Source organism: Mesocricetus auratus, unplaced genomic scaffold, assembly GCF_017639785.1.
Source record: "Mesocricetus auratus isolate SY011 unplaced genomic scaffold, BCM_Maur_2.0 Super-Scaffold_100007, whole genome shotgun sequence".
Classification (NCBI taxonomy): Eukaryota; Metazoa; Chordata; class Mammalia; order Rodentia; family Cricetidae; genus Mesocricetus; species Mesocricetus auratus.
The window spans coordinates 97,097,616-97,117,010 of NW_024429191.1; the positions used below are offsets into that span (position 1 = coordinate 97,097,616).

The following is a 19,395-nucleotide window of genomic DNA, read 5'->3' on the forward strand; positions in this document are numbered from 1 at the left end:
TCCGGAGGGTGGTGCATCTCCACTAGCGCTCTGGAAATCTGAGACACTGAGCCGGCTAGGAATAGCCAAGGTGAAGGCTCTGCAGCCCCGGGCTCCTAGAGCTAAAGCAGAGGAGGGGAGAAGGGGATGGCCAGGGCTTAGAAAGGGAAGCAGTGGTTTGGAAAGTTGATAGGATTCTGGCTGAGGATGGTGGTGGTGTTCAAACCGCAGTGCTCAGTGCCCATGACCGAACAGTTGGAGGTGGTTGTTTTGTGTTGTACCGTGTGTCTACGATTCCAAAAGTGCTTTTTTGAATTTCATTGTCACATGTATGAGTGTTTTGCCTGTGTGTGTATATGTGTGCATTTTGTATGTGTGTGCATACATTGTATGTGTGTGTGTGCACATTGTGTGTATACATTGTGTGTGCATTGTGTGTACATTGTATGTATGTATATGTATATGTATGTATGTGTGTATATATGTATGTGTGTGCATTGTGTGTATACATTGTATGTATGTGTGTATACGTATGTATGTGTGTATTGTAAGTATACATTGTATGTGTGTGTATACGTATGTGTGTATGTGTGTGTGCATTGTGTGTATACATTGTATGTATGTATATGTGTGTATGTGTGTGTGCATTGTGTGTATACATTGTGTGTGTGTATGAATGAATGTGTGTGTGTGTATGTGTGTGTGCACCTGGTGCCCACACAGGTCAGAAGAGGGTGGTAGGTCTCCTGAAGCTGGAGTTTGGGGTGGCTGTGGGTCACCATGTGGGTGCTCTGCAAGAGCAGCAGGTGCTCATACCCACTGAGCCATCTCTCCGGTTTCCTCTCGGGTTTGAAAACAAAACTAAGCAAAGCCCCTGCCAGGGTTGGGGACGCTAATCTAGGCTCATGGCTGGCTGCTCTGCACTTCCTGTTGACCCTTGGCCCTTCTGCCTCACAGATAACTTCTACCTGCGAAACCTGCCCCCACAGCCCACAATCCTTCCTGCCAACCACAACTTCCCTGGAGTGCCCCGAACCACTCCTGCTCATCCCATCGGATCCTGTAGCCGGGACCGTATTGAGGCTGCCCCGCTGCAGAAGGGTCCCAAGGAATTTGACCGCTTCCTCATGGGTAAAGAGCTGGGCAAAGAGAAAGCCAGCAAGGCAGCAGAAGGCAGAGAACGACCGGCGGCAGAGGAAGACAGCGGCAAAGACCGGCAGAAACTGGTGCCACCCATGCCCGCCGAGGGGCCCTGCAAGGAGGGGGGCCCCGCGCCCCGGGGGTCCTGTGAGGGCCGCCCCAAACACCTCACCTCCTGTCTGCTCAACACCAAGGTTCTTAACGGTGACATGAGCAAGGCCTCCCTGGCCAGTTGTGCCGGGGGTATGCTAGGCCGGCCCAGCACGGGGGTAGCGGCACCGGGACGCTGTGCCAAGGAGGTGGCGGGCCCCGTGGAGCCTGGTGGGCCGGCCTTCAGCGAGTGCCTGGAGCGGCGGCAGATGTTGCATCACGCTGTGTCCTACACGGTACCCTCTGGCCTGCCTGCCGCCGGGCCACCCCCTCCCCTCAGCACGGGTCCTGCAGGCTCTTTCCCCTGCCTGCAGCTGCATGCAGGTCCAGATGGGCTCTGCCCCCTTCAGGACAAAGTCTCCCGGGACCTAAAGGCCAGCGGGCCCACCTTTGTGCCTTCTGTGGGACACCTGGCTGACAAGAGCCGCCCTTTCCAAGTAGCGGAGGCCTGCGCCGTGGCAGGTGATGGCAAGGACCGGCACCTGGATGGGGCCGTGGCCCCGGACCACGGCGCACCCTATGGAGTCTCCTATGCGCACCTAAAGGCCGAGGGCAAGGGCGAACGGCGACCGGGGAGCTTTGAGGCAGCCCTCCACCCCCGGCTGAAGGGCCTGGAGTATCTCAGTGCAGGCCCCGAGGCTCCTTTCCCTGGACTTCCCAAAGGCGGCCTGGACAAAAGTGGCTACTTCGAGTTGCCGACCCCTCCCCAGGACTGCGCCCGGCCCAATCACCAAGACTCGCTGAGTGGAAAGACCACCCAGGCCTGCTGCACTTTAGACAAAATGGCCAGCAAAGAGGCCCCTGCTGGCCCTGCAGGGGCGCAGAAGGTGGCCCGGATCCGGCACCAGCAGCACTTGGTGACCCCTGAGGTAGAGTCAGGAGTCAGTGGGGTTGGGTCTAAACGCAAGTCTGTGGAGCTGGCGTCGCTGGGTTATAGCGGGCCCCACATGCCTCCGTGGGGTGTCCAGACAGGCCACGGCACCTCCATGGCCGTCAGCGAGGAGCGAAAGGGCAGTGCCTACCTTGACCCCTTCGGCAGTGGCCTACAGCAGGCCGCCCTCCTGTCCCAGGAGCTCCCCACGCCACCAGACGAGGTCTCGGCCATGAAGAACCTGCTCAAGTATAGCAACCAAGCCTTGGTGGTGGGCCAGAAGGCTCCCTTTGTGGGTCTGGGTGGCCTCAAAGCCAGCTGCGTCCAGCAGGAAGCCAAGTTCCCAGCCACCAAGGGCCCGGGCCCAGTGGAGAGACCCGACTGCGCCCGCAGCCGGGAACACGAGGCTCCTCACGGAGACGGGGAGGTGCGGCAGCCGCCTGTGGGCATTGCAGTGGCCCTGGCCCGGCAGAAGGACACGGTCAGCAGGCCCGATACAGCCTACGGTACCAACAGTGGGCGGCAGGCCAGGGCCGCCCCCACCTTCAAAGGTATGACGTCAGTTCTTTGGTCAGGGACGGCAAGGTGCAAAGGCATCCGTCCACAGTGCTCCTTCCCTCCCTGCCCGTGAGCCCCACGGACTCCCCCACTCCCGCCCCTAGAAGGTCCTCCAAAGCCCCCCAGGGCCAGGGGACCCCCACCTCAGCCCCCAGCTCCAGGCGTGCCTCCCGTCGTGGCTGCCTGGGTATCACGACCTATGGCTCTGCTGTCTTTTGCGCCCCCCCCAGCAGCAGCTGCCGGAGGAGGGCCCTCCCGCGCTACCCACGCGCTGGACCTAGAGAGCGAGGAGGAAAGGACTCGGCTGTGTGAGGACCGCCTGGGGCTGCCTGGCCGTGAACTGCTGTTACAGTTAAGAGCTGAGTGGAGGCCCTTGGTGGGTCTGCCCCCTTGGAACCCTTTCCTTGAGGAAGGGCCGAGTGTCGTAAACCACGGCGCCAGGCGCCGGCCTGTCACGTGCAAGGCGTGCACAGCATTCCAACACCCCCCCAAAGGGTTCTTCTCACCTGCCCTCTGCTGGGACCTGAGGGCCCAGAGCCTGGGGTCTCCTAGGAGCCTGCCACCTCCGTTGCCCCTTGCAGGTTGACAGTCTGTTGAGAGGTTGGGGTTGGCAGGGGCAAGGGAGCATGGGCCCAGGCTGACTCTCGTGATCCTAACAGAGACAACAAAGACCTCGTGGAATTTGCCCGGATCCACCCTTCAAGCAGCTGCCCCGGAGACCTGCCCCCCCACCTCGTGATGCAAGGCGGCCAGCTGAGCGGGGACCCAGCCCCCCACCCCCACCCCGCCCACCCCCACTGGCTGCCCCGCACCACCCGGAGTCCCTCCTTGTGGATGGGGGGACATTCCTACGGTCAGTGCTCTGAGAGTTGACTGTGGTGGGGCGGGGCGGCCTGTCTTGGGGTCGGAGATCATCCTCTCCTGGCTACCCGGGAGTGGGAAGCCTGAGAGTTACACGTGGGCTCTCTGGGCTGAATGCTACCACACGTTTGCCCCCCCAGGCCTCGGACACCCCGCCCTGCACCAGAACCTCCCCCCTGGCTTCCCAGCTTCTGTGCCCGGCTCCATGCCCTCAGTGTTCCCTATCCCCCAAGATGCACCCACACAGCTGGTCATCTTGCCCTCGGAGCCTACACCCCACACCACCCCTCACACACTCGGTAAGGACTCTTCCCCGCTCTGGCTGTCCGCACGTGAGGCTTTTGGCGGTGGCTCTGAGGAGGGCAGCACTCTTGGGGTGGCGGTGGTGGTGGTGGCGGCGGCGGTAGGGGGAGGTAGGCATGTGCCTGACCAGTACCCAGGAGGGAACGAACTATGAGGCGGCAGGTTTATCTCCTCAGGGACAGGCCTGGGGAATGGGGTTGAGAGAGGGGCTGAAGGGAGATGGAGATGGTTTAGATAAGGGGGGAAACTTGCTTCTTCGTCTCTGTCTGGAACTGATAGTCCTCTGCCCGCCCACAGCTGACGTCATGGACCAGGCCTCACTGTGGCCCCCCATGTATGGGGCCCGGGGCCCTGCTCCACATATGCAGCACCCTGGCCAGCTCCCAGTGTACTCTCGGTCGCAGCTGCTGCGGCAGCAAGAGTTGTATGCGCTGCAGCAACAGCAACAGCAGCAGCAACAGCAACAACAACGGGCCACCCAAGCCCTGGAGCTACAGCGAGCTGCCCAGTTCCAGGTACCACGCTCCCCACGGCCACACAGCCTGAGATCCGAGACAGATCTTAACGCCTCAGGGTCCTGCGTGCAGGTGGCCCTGGGACACCTTTGCCGGTCTCCTCACCAAGCACTGGGCCATGGGGGCGGGTACTGAGGGTGCGGCCGTCTGAGCTTCTTCCTCTCCCCCCACCCCACTCAACAGTGCAAGCCTGAGGATCGACACTCGGAGCTGGAGGAACCCGCCCAGGAGAAGGCCCCAAAGTCCACCCACAAGCCAGTTGCCTTAACCCCCATGGCCAAGGGCACCCCCTCATCTGCCACTGCAGGCCTGGTGAAGCTGTCACCCTGCTGCCACTCACCCACTCTGAAGACCCCCGCTAGTTGCCCCACACCGCCGCCGCCGCCACCTCCTCCTCGTCACAGCGCCCCCTGCACTTTATCCGTCTGCCCTACTGGCGGCCCAGGGCCTGGCTCCAAGGTGCTTAGCACCAAGGACAAGAGTGGGGAGGGCCAGCGGGCTGGAACCGACCTCACCACGCTGGAACCAGGTGAGGGAATGGGCCCCGCTTTGGCCTGGCAGGTCTTACCCTGCTGGGTGGGTGGGGCCTGCCACTCTGCTGCCCAGGCTTTCCCAGACTGAGCCTGGGAAACCCTCGGCCTCCTTTCCCTTCCCTCGTTGACAGTGAACCTAGGATCCGCGGGTTAGTGTGCAGGCCCAGACCCTGGCTCTGGGTAGATGGGGCAAAATTAAAAACCAGATCTATCCTTTCCCCCTGAGCAGTGCAGGGAACCTGCGAGTGTTTACGTGCCTGGCCTGCCACAGACGGTGGCATCAGGCTTGGGGCCTGTCCCCAGCCAATGAACCCAGATTTTTTAGCAAAAGTGAGCAAAGAAACAATGTCACCATCTGGGGCCAGAGAAATAATCTGCCCTGCCCAAGACAAGGAGAAATGGCTGCTACCGACCAGCTTTCCCAATAGCCTATGGTTTTCTCTGAATCAGGCCAGGCACTTTGGAAACCCATCTGATGAACGTTAAAGCCCGTCCCAATTCCACAGTAAGGAGACCGAGCCAGCAGAGGTTTTGCGCTTTGAGTATTTTGTTTTGTCTTAAATTAATAGGGCACAGTGCCTCTCAACGTGCTGCCAGCTCATTCTAGTTCAGAGAAAGCCCCAATTCGAATACCATGGTTTTAAAAAAAATCCCTCTTTCCCAGCTGGGCCGTGGTGGCGCACGCCTTTAATCCCAGCACTCAGGAGGCAGAGAGGCATGGGGCATATCTGTGAGTTCGAGGCCAGCCTGGTCTGTAGAGCGAGTTCCAGGACAGCCAGGCTGTTTGCACAGAGAAACCCTGTCTGGGGGAAAAAGAAAACCCTCTTTTTCCAGGCAGCCACACCAGAGATGCCCTTAAGGGTCCGTCCCTGTGGGTCTCTCATTGGTGCCGATGCTGCTCACCTCCTGTTTCCTCCATCCTGCGGCAAGGGCCCATGCTTTTGCTGTCCCCAGCTGGCCTCTCAACGTGTGCCTTCCTTCGCAGACCTGCCTCCGGGATTGAATGCCACGGCTGGCGTGGACTTCTCCCTCCCTGCGGATGTGCACTCCTCTGACCCCCCGGACCCCAAAACTATGCAAACCACTACCCCAGGGACTCGGCCTGAGCCCACAAGGACGTTACTGCCTGGGGAGCCACCCCCCTGCAGCCCCAGGAGCCTGGAGGAGCCTGGGCTGCTCTCGAGGGCCAGGGAGGCCACCCAGGACCTCGCCATCATACTCCACCCTGTTGAGCGGGGACTCTCACCAGGAAAGTCCGAGGACCCCAGTCCACTTGAGGGGTTGCAAGCACTGAGATTTGGAGACCTCCTTGAGGGAGGAGGGGACACTGAGGCCACTGGACAGACCGATTCTACTCAGGGAGGGATGCAGAGTGAGAGGACTATGGATCAGGGGTTGCCACGGCCCCCTTTGGGGGCTACCCCTCAAGCACTGGAACAGATAACGGGGAGCCCGGTTGCCCTGGACAAGGATGGCGGTTCACAGGAGGTCCCCGATGCGGCCCAGCTGCAGGAGGAGGAAGCCCAGCTGGAGGAGAATGGGGGGGACTCAGAGGTGGACTGGGAGCCTCCCAACCACGGCCACCCACCCAGAGTGCTGCCAGGCTTGGATGCCTTGGTGGCCGCCACTGTGGACCTAGGGGACCTGCCTGACGTCAACCTGCCAGACCCTCAGACCCCAGCAGCCTCGGTGCCCCTCAGCACGGCCCCTCTACCCCATACCTCAGGGATTCACGGGATCGCCCTGCTCAGTGAGCTAGCTGACCTGGAGATCCAGCGGCAGAAGAGCGAGCTGGCCGTGCAAGGTGAGCCCTGGGACCTTGGGAGTCAGACCCTCAGGGTCAGATAGAAGCCTTTGGCCTGGCACGGTTGTCCCCGAAGAAAGGAAATCCCCCGGGGTGGGGTGGGGTGGGGTGGGGTGAGGTGGGGTGGGGGAGAATCATCCTGCCCCCATGGGTCCTCCTTCACGGGACTCTTTGGACACAGCAATGCCAGCCGCCACAGCATCCGCTCTAGCCTGGAGGAGCCAACTGGCTCTGGGCAGGACCTTTGGGACCGGGAGGGACCCTACCCCTCTGTGGCAGGATCAAGCTGTTTCAAGCAGATGTTGAGACCTAAGGCGGGGTTTTTGGATGAGGGCTTGGGAGCAGGAGAAGGGGCCAGGACGCCCTCAGTCTGCTGCTTTGACTGGGATCGTTGAATCCCTCAGCCTCAGAAGGGTTCCCATACACCCCAGCTGGCTGTGGCTGCATGGTTTCTTGCTCAGGCTGCGTTCTGGGACGGGGGAGGCGGGGGGGGGGGCGGGGGGGGCTCCTACGCTCACCCAGCCAACCCCTTAACAGCCCTCCCATAAGTACACCAGGATGAGCCCCGGAGCCTGAACAGTCTCTGCTCAGCAGAGAGACCTCCACACAGTCCCCAGCCGCCCCTGCACTCTGAAGCCCCCTCCTCAGTGCCAGGGAAACCGCACCCTCCCTGAGGGCTGTAAAGAAAGCCCCTCACCCGTGGACCACCCTAGCCAGCTACTGTGCCGCACGGTGTCTACGGCCGTTTTTCCCGATGCGTAAAGCCCCCGAGACCCCCTGTGCCTCTGCATTCTGAGGAGACAGACTGGGTGTTCTTGTAAGCTGGTTTCCCTGAAGGCCGATGTTCTCGCTGGGGGGGGCAGGAAGACATGACGACACACAGTAGGGCAACCTAACCTCAGACTTCCCCCTGGCAAGAGTCATGGGGGAAGGGGATGGGCAGTGCCAGGGAGCAGGGAGTGCAGGCCCTAGAGGAGCTCCCGCTGGGCTGTATAGAGAGGAGAGACCCAGGGACCCTGGCTGGACCCCTGCTGAGGCCCGGCTGGCTTGAGTAATGTGGGATGTCCCGTGTCAAGGCCAGATTGCCAGGGCCTTGTATGTGAAGTTTACACAGTAGCATGAGGGGGAGACCCACGGGGCGCCACCAGTCAGAAGCTGGGTACCATTCATTGAGTAAATACATTAGAGCGTATGGGGAGTTGGGGGGGTGCACATCTAGTGTGGGTGTTGTAGCTGCCAAGCCATGCCCACCTCCCCCATACTCTGCCCTTCTCCCGGCCCCGTAGCGCACTGATCCTAAGTCGTGGCAGCCGCTGTTGTTGAAACCCATCAGAACCAAACAGTTTGAGAAGGGACGAACGGGAAAAGTGGGCGCTGAGCCAGGCCGCTGGCTCCAGGATAAAAGGGAGACCCACTTGGGTGGCCCAGGCCTGGCAGAGCCATCTGGGCAAAGTCCCTGGCCTCAAGGGCACCCAGAGCAAAGGAAGGAGTGTAGGGCTCACATCCTGACCTAGGCTTATAGTGGTGAAGGAATCCGCCCTCAGTTCCTAAGACAAAGCCCGGCTGCCTCCTCCTCTCAGCGATAGGGACCTGCAGCCTGTCCTAGGCTGCAAGGTATCCCAAGGTATCCCTTGGCAAGGAAAAAAAATTATGCCCAAAGGGCTTGAGCTTGTGCCAGCTACCCCTCCCAGTATCTCCTGGCATCGCAGAAGCACCCTATTTATTTATTTATTTATTTATTTATTTATTTATTTATTTATTTATTTAGAGGTGGGGTTTCCTTGTGTGGCCCCTGGCTGTCCTGGAACTCTCTCTGTAGACCAGGCTGGCCTTGAACTCACGAGATCCACCTGCCTCTGCCTCCTAGATGCTGGGCTTAAGAAGGTGTGATCCGCCACTGCCCAGCCAGAAGCAGCCTTTAAGGGAGTCCATTCCTTGGTCTTCTGGTGATGCCCTGTGTTGTGCAACCCTCCCTCATGTACTCCACATGGGTCCTCCACCCATCACTGTGAGCCCCTGGACTGGGCTCCACTGACTTCCCTGCCGACTGGATTCCAGCGGGCGTTTTTCCCCGTGGGGCCTCCAGGGCAAGCGGTGTTCACCTCTCCGGGGACCTTCCACGGTGAAGAGGGTTGAAGCTTTGATTTGTCCTCGGTCATCTTGTGTTCCCTCCGGCGTAAATGTCTCACAGCCCTTCTCGCCCCACCCCTCAGTAGTTTGGGAACCTTGGTACAGAGATGCGGTGGAGCTGTGGAAGCCTCTCCCTCTCTGCACACCGCCACCCTGCGCCGGTACTCTGACCGCGGTGCCCTCCCTGGGTGTGTGCCCTCCCTGGGTGTGTGCTCTCTGCAGCTACGGCGGTCCATTGCTGCTGTCACTATTTTATTCTGATGCTCGGGTTTGGGTGGTGGCGCCCTGGGGCCAGCCCTGTTACTCTCACATGCCCGTGTCAGTCAGCCTTGGAGCAGTCACCCTGCCGTCCTCAGCTGTCCCCGAGGAGCCTTGTTCCCTTCCAGCGACCAGAGTGATAGGGTGCCCGCTGCCACAGGCTTAGTGGACGGGGTGCTGCTGCTCCGGGGTGTCTTGAGTTTCCTTGGCTTCCACTCAGACCCCACTGGGCTCCTCCCGGATGGCGTCTCTGACCCTTCCCAGATGTCGCTGTGGGATCCGCTCAGTCATCCCCGGTCCTTCCTGGCATCCGTGCCCCGGGTGTCTTCCCTGAATCCATGCTAACCCTCTGCTGGCCTGAACCTTGGCCCAGAACTGAGACAGCCCTCCCTGTCCCACCCAGGTTTTCCTTCTGTGGTTAGGTTACCCTGCTGCCTAGACGGTAGGCCTGCTGATAGGAGGGCAGATGGACTGCGGGATGGACTGCAGGATAGACTACAGGATGGACTGCGGGATGGATTGTAGGATGGACTGTAGGATGGATTTAAAGATGGACTGTAGATGGACTGTGGGGGTGGCTGCTTGTGACTGTAAATCAGGCTCTAGAGCACAGCTCGATTACATGGGCCTAGGACGTGAGAAGCATAGGCCTGCCTAATTGTGCGCTTGGTTTGTGGTGGAGGCCTCGGTTCCTCGTGTCCAGAAGAGTGGCTGCACACTCGCGGGCGTGCCCATAGACACTGTACCATGCCTGCCCTGCACGAACCTGCTTGTCCTGCACTGTGGCCTAGGGTGGATCCCCCCACCCCCCAGCTGTAGCCTGGCGGGCAGGCCGTTGCCTGCGGTTTGACTCCACCCTTGGTGCTCACGCCCTGAGGAACTTGGGCAGCTCCAGGCTGGGACTGTGCTGTGGAGGGAGCTGACATCGGAGGGGCAGTGTGTGACACCCCCCCCCACGTACCTCTCCCTGCAGCAGAGGATGAGGACTTGCTGGCCTTCAACCTGCAACACCTTGCCACACTGGCCACAGCTTGGTCCCTAGCGGAGGCTGCTAGCCTGGACAACTCAGCCACTGCACTGCAGGCCCCAGCTACTGACCCAGACAGAGGCCCCAGGCTCACCCCCAGGATGCAGATCCTGCAGCGCAAGGACACCTGGGCCCCTAAAGCCAAGCCCGTGAGTGAGCACCTTGACACAGCGCTGCCCGGGAATTCCTCTGCATGCCTGGGCTTACCTCCCGCACCCACCGCCCTGAGGCCTGGTTACAGCACTCGGGCCCCTGAACTCTTGCACACAGGTGTGTCCCCTGAAGGCTGCCATTGACCGGCTGGACACACAGGAAGTGGAGATGCGCATGCAGCTGGCGGAGCTGCAGAGGCGCTACAAGGAGAAGCAGCGGGAGCTGGCGCGCCTGCAGCGCAGGCATGACCATGAGTAAGACAGTCAGGCGGGGATGCCCGCCTTGGTCCCCCCTGCTAGCCCAGCCTATGGGGGGGTGGCGGGGAGGCACCGCACCGCAGCACGGTTTCCTGGCCTTGTTTGCCACCTTGTGGGCAGAGGCTGTGCCGGAACAGCCTGGAGACTGCGATCTGCACGGGGTTGCCCGTGAGACCTAGGCCGCCAAGCACAGGGGCAGGGTCTGGGTGGGAGACCCAGTCGGTCATTCAGCAGGGAGTAGCATAGAGAGGGCCTATCCACAAGACGGTAGAGCTAGGGCCATGGCGGCTAGGTGAGTGAGTGTGAGGGCTGGGAACCTATGGGGGAGCTGGAACCTTCTCCAGGAGCAGAGGAAATGCGCTCAGGTCGTGGGGGGCAGCGGGAGCCTCCCAACCAGTGTGTACAAAGGCAGTTAGATCCCAAGAGTAGGGCCGGAGAGGGCGCTGCCCACTCACACAGACTCTGGGCAGTGGGAACTATTGGGCCTTGCCTTCAGTCCGCCACCCACCCATTACATTTGGAGAGCGCTGTTGCCCCCAACATTTCTCGACAGGGCAGTGCCCTCCCATAGGCCTGGGGGGGTGGAGTGCTTTGAAGTCTTTGACATACCCCCCCCCCGTGGCCCCCAGGAGAGAGGAGAGCTCACGGAGTCCTGCACGAAGGGGACCCGGCCGGCCGAGGAAGCGCAAACATTCTAGCTCGCTGCCTACCCTGCGTCCTGGGGGCCAGCTTGCCAGGAGTGACGGCAAGAAAGCCAAGTGAGTGTGGCGTGTGGGGGCTAACAGGAGTGTGTGGGACAGGCCTGGGCACCGTGGAGGGTCACAGTCCCTCTCTGGCCTTAGGAACTGCTGGCTCCCTGCACACAGTGTCTGAAGGCAGGCCTAGTGACAAGTGTCCCACAGACGTGCCCTGCCGGGGACTGGCACCATCCAGCGCGGCCATCCTCTTCCCGGCGTGGCCGTCAGCGTCGGCGCCCCCTCCTGGGGAGCCGCTGCCCGGGCTTGGCTGCACCAACTTTGGGGACCTGGCTGTGGCTAAGGCCGTGGCATCAACCCCACCAGAGCCACCAGCCAGCCCTGGCCCCTCGCATGCGAGGCGGCGTTGCGTAAAAGGCTCTTTATCTGCACTGTATAAAGTCGTTGGTCACGCTGCGCTGCTGCTCACGGCTGCCGCGCGATGTTATTATCCATTACCCGCCCGGCGCCGTCGTTGGCGCACTCCCGGGCCGGGTATAATTGTCCTTCTCGGCTACAAATTGCCTCTCCCGGCAGGCCCATTTGCATAAATCCTCCGAGCTCCTCCAAACACGATTGGCGCGCGCGCGTGTGCACAGCATCAATCCTGATGATTTGGTAATAATAGTTAAATCGGCACTAAATGGTTCCTTCAATTAAGACAGAGGCAAAAAATTAATCTCAGGGCTTTATGTCACAAAACATTAGCAAAAGCAGAGAAGGTTATGGGGCGGGGGAGTTTGTGTGAGCTGCAGGCAGCAGAGAGGATTCACCATATGGCTGGGGGCCTCGCTGAGATGTCCCGTTGCCCTACCCAGGTGCCAACCCAGCAGGGACCTCAGAGGGCCCTCCTTTGAGAACCACAGTCTGCAGCCTGGGGACTGCTGGACGGGACAGGGGTCAGTGGAGATTGAGGTTCAGTGGAGGGCGCTGGGGAGCTTGCTAGAGAGCAGTGCTGTGCCCCCAAACCTTGTCCTCTCTGACCGTGGCCAGCTCTGGCCGCATTGCCCATGCTGGACTCTATCCTAAATTCTAGTAAGTAAGCCTAGCCTGTGGCCCGCCTTGCAGCCAGGTTCTCCTAGGACCCAACAGAAGCCAGTGGCCTTAGGCTGGGAAGGATCCGCAGCCGGGGGCCCTCTCTTTCCAAAAAGAGCGGGTTTGCTGGCGGTCTCCCTATCTCCAACTCCTGTCTGGACTCTCAAGCTGTGTTCCAGAACCTGGAGGGGTAGCGGGCCTTGGGTCCACCCCACCCTGCCCCCATCCCCCGGGCTAGGCCTCCTCCTCCATGCAGGAAGTGAGAGGCCAGGAAAGGCAGCAGGAAGCTGGGGTCAAGGAGGCTCCCAGAGCTGCAGGGGCTTCCTGCCTGGCCTCCCCTTGCCTTCAGAGGTCCAGCCTGGTTGCCGGACAGGAAGGTGGAGAGTGGTGTCTGGCCAAATGAGGTCAGGGCCGGGCCGGGCCCTCAGTCCCCATCTGCCACTCGTTTTTGTCAGTAGCCGGATTCCTTCCGTGAGCTGTGAAAGGCTAAGGGGTTGACAGGTGGGAGACCAAACCCCAACCCCCTGCCCAGCCGTGGGCAGGCGCGGGAAGGGGGCACTAGGAAGGGAATGAAACCGCACACACACTCTGGGATGGATGTCCGGGAGACATAAGCCCCCGTGAGGATGGAGGGGTTGCGGAGGGGTCGGGCAGGATCCCTCTTGCTGTTCCCTCGGCAGCTGCTTGACCTAACCACCAGCCTAGAGGAGATAGCTCACGTGGGACCATGGAGTTGGGGGGAGGGCCCCAAGGCCCACCGGGAGCTTCAGAAGAAGGGACTGACGCTCATTACTACTGGCTGACGCCCCCGTGGAAATTGAACCGGTTTGCTGGTCCCGTCTAGAAAATGGACACTGAGGTGCAGACCTCCTTCACAGGATCCCCAGCAAGCCCTCTGAGGTCTAGGAGTAGGAGCCTGCCGTTCTCTGCCTGTTGTCGTTACCCTGCCCCTGTGAGGATACGTTCGTTGCTTGTGGCCTAACAGATAAATCTTGCCTGAAGATCAGAGTGCAGAGATAGCCACTAGTTAGTTAGCCTTGGGAGGCTGAGGCAGCAGACCTCTGTGAGTTCAAAGCCACCCTGGGCTACTCGGGGCTGGTCCAGTCTAAAAGGGAAGCAGGGCCAGGCAGTGGTGGCTCACAGCTTTAATCCCAGCACTGGGGAGGTGGAGACGGGAGTGATACAGCTGGGTGGAGAGGGATATAAGGCAAGCTGAGGCAGGAGCTAATGGCATTCAGCCTGAGGTTTCCTTAGGGACAGCATTCAGTCTGAGGTTTCCGTAGAGACAGCATTCAGTCTGAGGATTCGTAGAGACAGGTTTGCCCCCTTGGGTCGGAGGACTCAGTAGAGGTCTCTCTAGTGGCTGCTCCTTTGCTTCTCTGACCTTTCAGCATTCACCCTGATATCTGACTCTGGTTTTTTTTTTTTTCTCATTAAGACCTCTACATTCTTAGAATTCGCTCTACAGGGACCCAGTGTGTTCACCGGTCCCCAAATCCCTCTGTCGGGGCCCTGGGTCACTGGCTTATGTGGTTAGACACCCCAAGGGCATTCCCAACCCAGCAGGGAGAAAGGATGAACAGGGAAGAGAAAGATACCCTCCTATTTCCCTTGCTGGTAGAAGGAACTGACCCAGGAGCTCAGTACTGGCTGGACACACCCTCCCCCGCAGTGCCTGCTTTCAGCAGGTGACAAGGAGACTATGTCCTGCACACGGGCTGTGCCCCCTCAGGATGCATCGCAGGGACTGTGTGAACTGTATGCTGATGCCCTGGCCCTGCTGCTGTGCTGATCCTGTACCCATCACTGCCCCCCACCCCCACCCCAGGGCCGTCCGTGCTAGCCTGAGTCTGCTGTGCGCTGAGCTACGAGGTGACGAGCCCACAAGGAAGCGAAGCAAGCTGGAAAAGAGTGCCTACCCGGGCCTGCAGACGGCCTCCTCGGTGAGTCCCCGGGCCTCCGCCCTCACCCCAGGTGGGCACCATGCATGAGAGAATGGGGATGAGGCATTGAGCCCAGGCAAACCAGCCAGGGTTTGGCGAGTCTCTGATGCCTTGATTTAAAGGAAGCAAGGCCACAGATGTGCCGGCGTAATAACGGGGGGGGGGCACGCTTTCCCTGTGTGACTTGTCACTGGTCTCCCTGAGCCACCCCCTGCCCGGACTCCAGTAGAGGTGAAATGTGAGTGTACAGAGAATGAAAATCAACAGCCGAGTGCCTGACCATAAACAACGCCGTGGCTGCGACCCCCGGTGGCATCCGGGGTCTCTCTACGTTTCTCACTCCCCAAGACCCTAGGCTTATTTTTACCCCTAGTCTTGTCTCCTCCCACACCAGAGGGCTGTTTTTATTTATTATTTTTTATTTATTTATTTATTTATTTATTTATTTATTTATTTATTTATTTATTTATTTGGTTTTACGAGACAGGGTTTCTCTGTATTGTTTTGGAGGCTGTCGTTCCAGCCCGGCCTCGAACTCACAGAGATCCGCCTGCCTCTGCCTCATGAGTGCTGGGATTAAAGGCGTGCGCCACCACCGCCCGACTATTTTATTTTTATTTTTTATTTTTTATTTTTATCTGTTCGCTCGCTTGTTTTGACATGGTTTGGTGGTGGTGATGGCAGCTTTAGTCTCCTGTTCGTCCCTTGGCCAGAGTCTAGAACTTGCTCTGTAGGTCAGGCTGTTCTCAAACTTGAAGCCATCCTCACATCTCCAACTCCTAAGTGTTGTAAGCATGGGCAGGATGCTGGCTAGTCCTACGGATCTCTGTCTCTCTCTCTCTGTCTCTCTGTCTCTGTCTCTCTCTCTCTGTCTCTCAGTCTCTCTCTCTCTCTCTCTCTCTCTCTCCTTTTCACGAAAAGCACACAGCGTGCGCCCGTGATACACAGGAGTCTCCTGGCTCTCAGCCTTACCTGTTCTACCACCCAAAGTTGAAGGGGCTGCGGTGGGGTGGGGGTAGACAGATGATGGGCGTGGTGTTTGCTCTGGTAAGCAGCCCTGTGTCCCAGGTCCCAGGCCAGATGTCCTCAGGGCCCTTTTCGGGGTGAGTCCCCGGAGATGCTGCTTTCTGGGACCCCACAGTGACCAGGGGCTGTGGCCGAGGCCACGTCTTGAGTGTGCACCTTTCACCCCTCCCCCCGCCCCTCCTCTCCCCTCCCCTCTGCCGTTCCCAGAAGGTTCGGTGCAAGAAGAGCGGTGGCCAGGCCGAGTTGTCACCCCCGGCGGCCCAGCTGAAGCCAAGAGTCAAGAGCAAGGGGCTGCCCGCTGGCCTCGGTGCCTTCCAGCGCAAAGAGGCTGCCCCAGGTGGGCGCATCCGGAAGAAGCTCTCTAGAGCCAAGAGTGTCAAGGTGTCAGGGGCAACACAGCATCCACACCCAGATGGGGACGGTGGCAGGGAAATGCCCAAGTTCCCAGCCCAGCCCGCAGTGGCTGTGGCCCACGAGGCAGGCAAGTTGGGTGACGTTGAGTGACGGAAACCTGGGCCGAGGTCACCCGGTGGAGGGGGGGGGGGGTGCTGAAGGAGGGGTGCGCAGGAGTCACGGCTACCACGGGGAACAGGTGAAGTCAGTGGAGTGGACAGGAGGTCCAGGGACGGCTTCTCGTTGAGAAACCGCTTAGGAAAGGAGCCTTTGTCTCTAGGCCAGGGCTCAACAGTTCGCTGCCCAGGACAACGAGAAGCCCTGGACACACCCTGGAAACATTAAAAATAGCCTCCCCTCCCCCCTGCCCTCAGCATCCTGCGAGTTGGTGGGGTATCTCTTCCTTCCTCGGCAGACAAGTCCAGAAACAGCCTGGAAAAATAGATGCTTCCTTCCCTCCCCACCCCCACCCCCCAGCTCCCTCCGGGGTCGGAGTCTGACAGGGGCAAAGGGAAGTTACTGCTTTCGGGGCAGGAAGCAAGGGGCCAGCTGGGCCAACAGATTCAGGAAGGGAGGGACTCCCCAGAGAGGAGATAGTTCTGCAAGGTAGGGCCTGCAAGAAAGAAAACCCTGTTCCCTTCCCCTGCCTGACATTCTCAGGGTGGGGGTCAGTACCCCAGGTTCCTGCCCCCACCCCCGAGCAGCCCCGAGGACGATGGTGTCTTCCTTGGCCCATGCTCCCTAGGCCCACCCAATCACCAAGTCCTCTCTGCCGTCCCCCAGGCAGCGGCTATGACAGCGAAGACTGCCAGGCACTCCTGGGGACAGAGGTGGCTCCCAGGGAACCTGGGTTGGTGCTGCACCCGGGGGCCGGGGTGGCAGTGCTGGGGCCTTCGCCTTCCTCCGTGGTCAAGATGGAAGCCAACCAAAAGGCCAAGAAGAAAAAGGAGAGGCAGGGTTTGCTAGGTAACCGAGAAGCCGGAGCAGACCGGGGAACCAGGGGGGTCTCCATATTAGCATCCCGGTGACCGTTTCCCCTCCCTCCCACAGGGGCCTGCCGCCTATCCAGCCCTGAGGGTGAGGTTAAGATCAAGAGGCGGACGGCGAAAAGCAAGGGGGGCCCCAAGCTGGAGCAGGCACCGGGGCGGCGGCCCCCGGGTACACCAGGCAAGAAGAAAGCCAAGGGCAAGGCAAAAGGTGGGCTTTGCGCAGAGCCTGGGGCCGCTGCCAGCAGGGATGCCCTCTTCAGCCCACCTCGGGCCTTCGCTTGCCGAGAGGAGGGCAGCAAACTTGCCAGTGAGCGCCTTAAGAGAGCCACACGCAAGAGCGCCATGTTGCAGCCAGTACTGAGGGTAAGCCAGCAGGGTCAAGTGGGCCTCAGGGTGGTCACTAGGCATCCAAAGGAGGGGAGAACGCATGCATGCCTGCCCCACTCAACCCCGAACCCCCGAGTCACAGCCCGAGTCATTCCGATCCTCATGGCTGCTCTCTGCCCGCCTGTCTTCTCGAGCAGCGGAAAAAACGGGGCCTTGTCCATCGCCCTGTCGGCCCGCAATGCCAAGGCCGTCCTGGGAAAGAGCAGGAAGCTGACGAAGGTGAAGAGAGAGACTGTCGGCAAGCAGGTAGCAGCCCTCCCAGGCCGGGGGGGGGGGGGGTGGACCAGTGGGGGCCCAGCCCCTCCCGGCCTCCTCCCCTCTGACGCCTGTGGCCCACCTAGGGCCAGGGCCGAGCCGTGAGCCGGCTGCTGGAGAGCTTCGCCGTGGAGGATGACTTCGAGTTTGACGACGACGACAGCAGCTTCTCGGATGAGGAAGAGGACGAGGAGGAGGCGGGTGTCCAGCTAAGTGCAGAGCAGAGTGCCGCCCTGGGTGAGCAGGCTGAAGAAGAGGCGCCGGCTGCCTGGGCGGGGGAGAGGGCGTGGTGGGTGGGCCCAGGTCCAGCAGTGATGTCTTCCCCTACAGCTCGGTCCTGCACCATCCACAAGGAGGACCTGCAGGATGGACTGCCTGTGCTGATCCCCAAGGAGGACAGTCTGCTGTATGCGGGCAGCGTCAGGACCCTGCAGCCCCCCGATATGTGAGGCCCAGACCTGGGTGGGAGGAATGCATGCTGGGTATGACCTGCTTGGAAGCGAGACCCCCGTCCCTGCAGGAGCCTCACGCGCCCCCTCCAATGCCCTCAGTTACAGCATCGTCATCGAGGGTGAGCGAGGCAACCGGCAGCGGATCTATTCGCTGGAGCAGCTGCTGCAGGAGGCGGTAAGGATGCCCCCCCGCCTTGGGAAACTAGGCCTGGTGGCTTTCCCCACTACCAGGAAGGACCTTGGCCTGGCCCCACAGTGAGCCCTGTGGCCAGACCCGGCTGTTCATAGGCTCCTGCCGCACGGCTCCCTGCAGGTTCTAGACGTCCGGCCACAGTCCAGTCGGTACCTGCCGCCCGGGACGCGGGTCTGCGCCTACTGGAGTCAGAAGTCTCGGTGCCTATATCCAGGCAACGTGGTTCGAGGTAAGCGCACCGGAGGCCAGGACTAGAGCCAAGGCCCCTTTGTGACCTTTAGAGCTCCAGAGCGGGACCCCCTCCTACCCACAGTCCAGCTTCTTCTCCTAGGGTTAGGGGGGTTGCACCGCAGCAAGGCGGGCTTGGGTCCTCTCTCTCTCTCTCTTTTTTTTTTTTTTTTTTTTTTTTTTTTGGTTTTTACGAGACAGGGTTTCTCTGTATTGTTTTGGAGGCTTTTCGGTCCAGCCTGGCCTCGAACTCACAGAGATTCGCCTGCCTCTGCCTCCGGAGTGCTGGGATTAAAGGCGTGCGCCACCACCGCCCGGCTTGGGTCCTCTCTTAAGTAGACAGTTAAGATCCGGTCACCAGTAGCCATGAGAGAGAGAGAGAGGGTGAGGGATGGGGGAAGACTCTTAATCCAGATAAGCAGAGCAGGCCCAGCACCTGGCTCACCAAGTCTATCCTGTGTGCATCCCAGCACCTGGGCAAAACAGGGCATGTAGGTCCTTCAGTCTAGAAGTGAATGGGCAAGAGTCCACTGGACACCCCTGTGGAGAGACGTCTTCACCCCTTGTATGTGTGTCGGGAGGCTGTGTGTGGGACCAGTGGCTGTAGTACCAGGTGGGGGGGGGAGGCATTGCTGGTTTTTCAGCACCTCTGTCATCCTCCCGCCCCTCCCCTGCCTTCTGGCCACTTGGGCTGGCCAAAATGCTCAGGGCGCCCGTCTCCTTGCAGGCGCTTCAAGTGACGAGGAGGAGGACCTGGACTCTGTGGTGGTGGAGTTTGACGACGGAGACACGGGCCACATCGCTGTCTCTAACATCAGGTTGCTGCCTCCAGACTTCAAGATCCAGTGTGAGCATCTACCTAAGGGTGGGGTGGTGGGGCCCTCCCCGCCCACAGCAGCTCCCCGAAGCCCCCTCCTGCCTGGGCCTCACTAACGCTTCAGATGTCCCCCAGTGTCCCGCAAAGGGCGGCAGTCACCCGCCTACGGGGCCTGTGATGAGCCCCTCTGTCCGCTCCACAGGTACAGAGCCCTCTCCAGCCCTGCTGGTATCCAGCAGCTGCCGAAGGACCAAGAAAGCATCCAGTGAGGCCCCCCAACCCAGCGACGCTCCTTCTCCCAGCCTGTCCCCTAAAGTGCAGGGTGGCCCTGAACCCTCCAAGACCCCAGGGAAGAAACCCATCAGCAAAGACAAAGCTGGTATTTGCAGAGCTATTGAGAACTG

At 60.3% G+C, this 19,395-nt stretch overlaps 1 protein-coding gene across 1 annotated transcript in view; it reads left to right on the forward strand.

Moving 5' to 3' along the window:
* Bahcc1 (BAH domain and coiled-coil containing 1) overlaps positions 1–19,395 on the forward strand; it is a 59,941-nt gene that overhangs the window by 35,022 nt on the left and 5,524 nt on the right. The window contains exons 4-24 of the mRNA XM_040750169.1: positions 937–2,691; positions 2,929–3,049; positions 3,358–3,551; positions 3,700–3,858; positions 4,160–4,377; positions 4,561–4,906; positions 5,896–6,714; positions 10,076–10,278; positions 10,400–10,536; positions 11,169–11,297; positions 14,137–14,251; positions 15,485–15,758; positions 16,454–16,636; positions 16,721–17,030; positions 17,184–17,292; positions 17,388–17,538; positions 17,632–17,746; positions 17,853–17,928; positions 18,067–18,175; positions 18,902–19,021; positions 19,194–19,370. Coding sequence (XP_040606103.1) covers positions 937–2,691; positions 2,929–3,049; positions 3,358–3,551; positions 3,700–3,858; positions 4,160–4,377; positions 4,561–4,906; positions 5,896–6,714; positions 10,076–10,278; positions 10,400–10,536; positions 11,169–11,297; positions 14,137–14,251; positions 15,485–15,758; positions 16,454–16,636; positions 16,721–17,030; positions 17,184–17,292; positions 17,388–17,538; positions 17,632–17,746; positions 17,853–17,928; positions 18,067–18,175; positions 18,902–19,021; positions 19,194–19,370 — 5,820 coding nt within the window. The remainder of the gene's footprint in view (positions 1–936; positions 2,692–2,928; positions 3,050–3,357; positions 3,552–3,699; positions 3,859–4,159; positions 4,378–4,560; positions 4,907–5,895; positions 6,715–10,075; positions 10,279–10,399; positions 10,537–11,168; positions 11,298–14,136; positions 14,252–15,484; positions 15,759–16,453; positions 16,637–16,720; positions 17,031–17,183; positions 17,293–17,387; positions 17,539–17,631; positions 17,747–17,852; positions 17,929–18,066; positions 18,176–18,901; positions 19,022–19,193; positions 19,371–19,395) is intronic.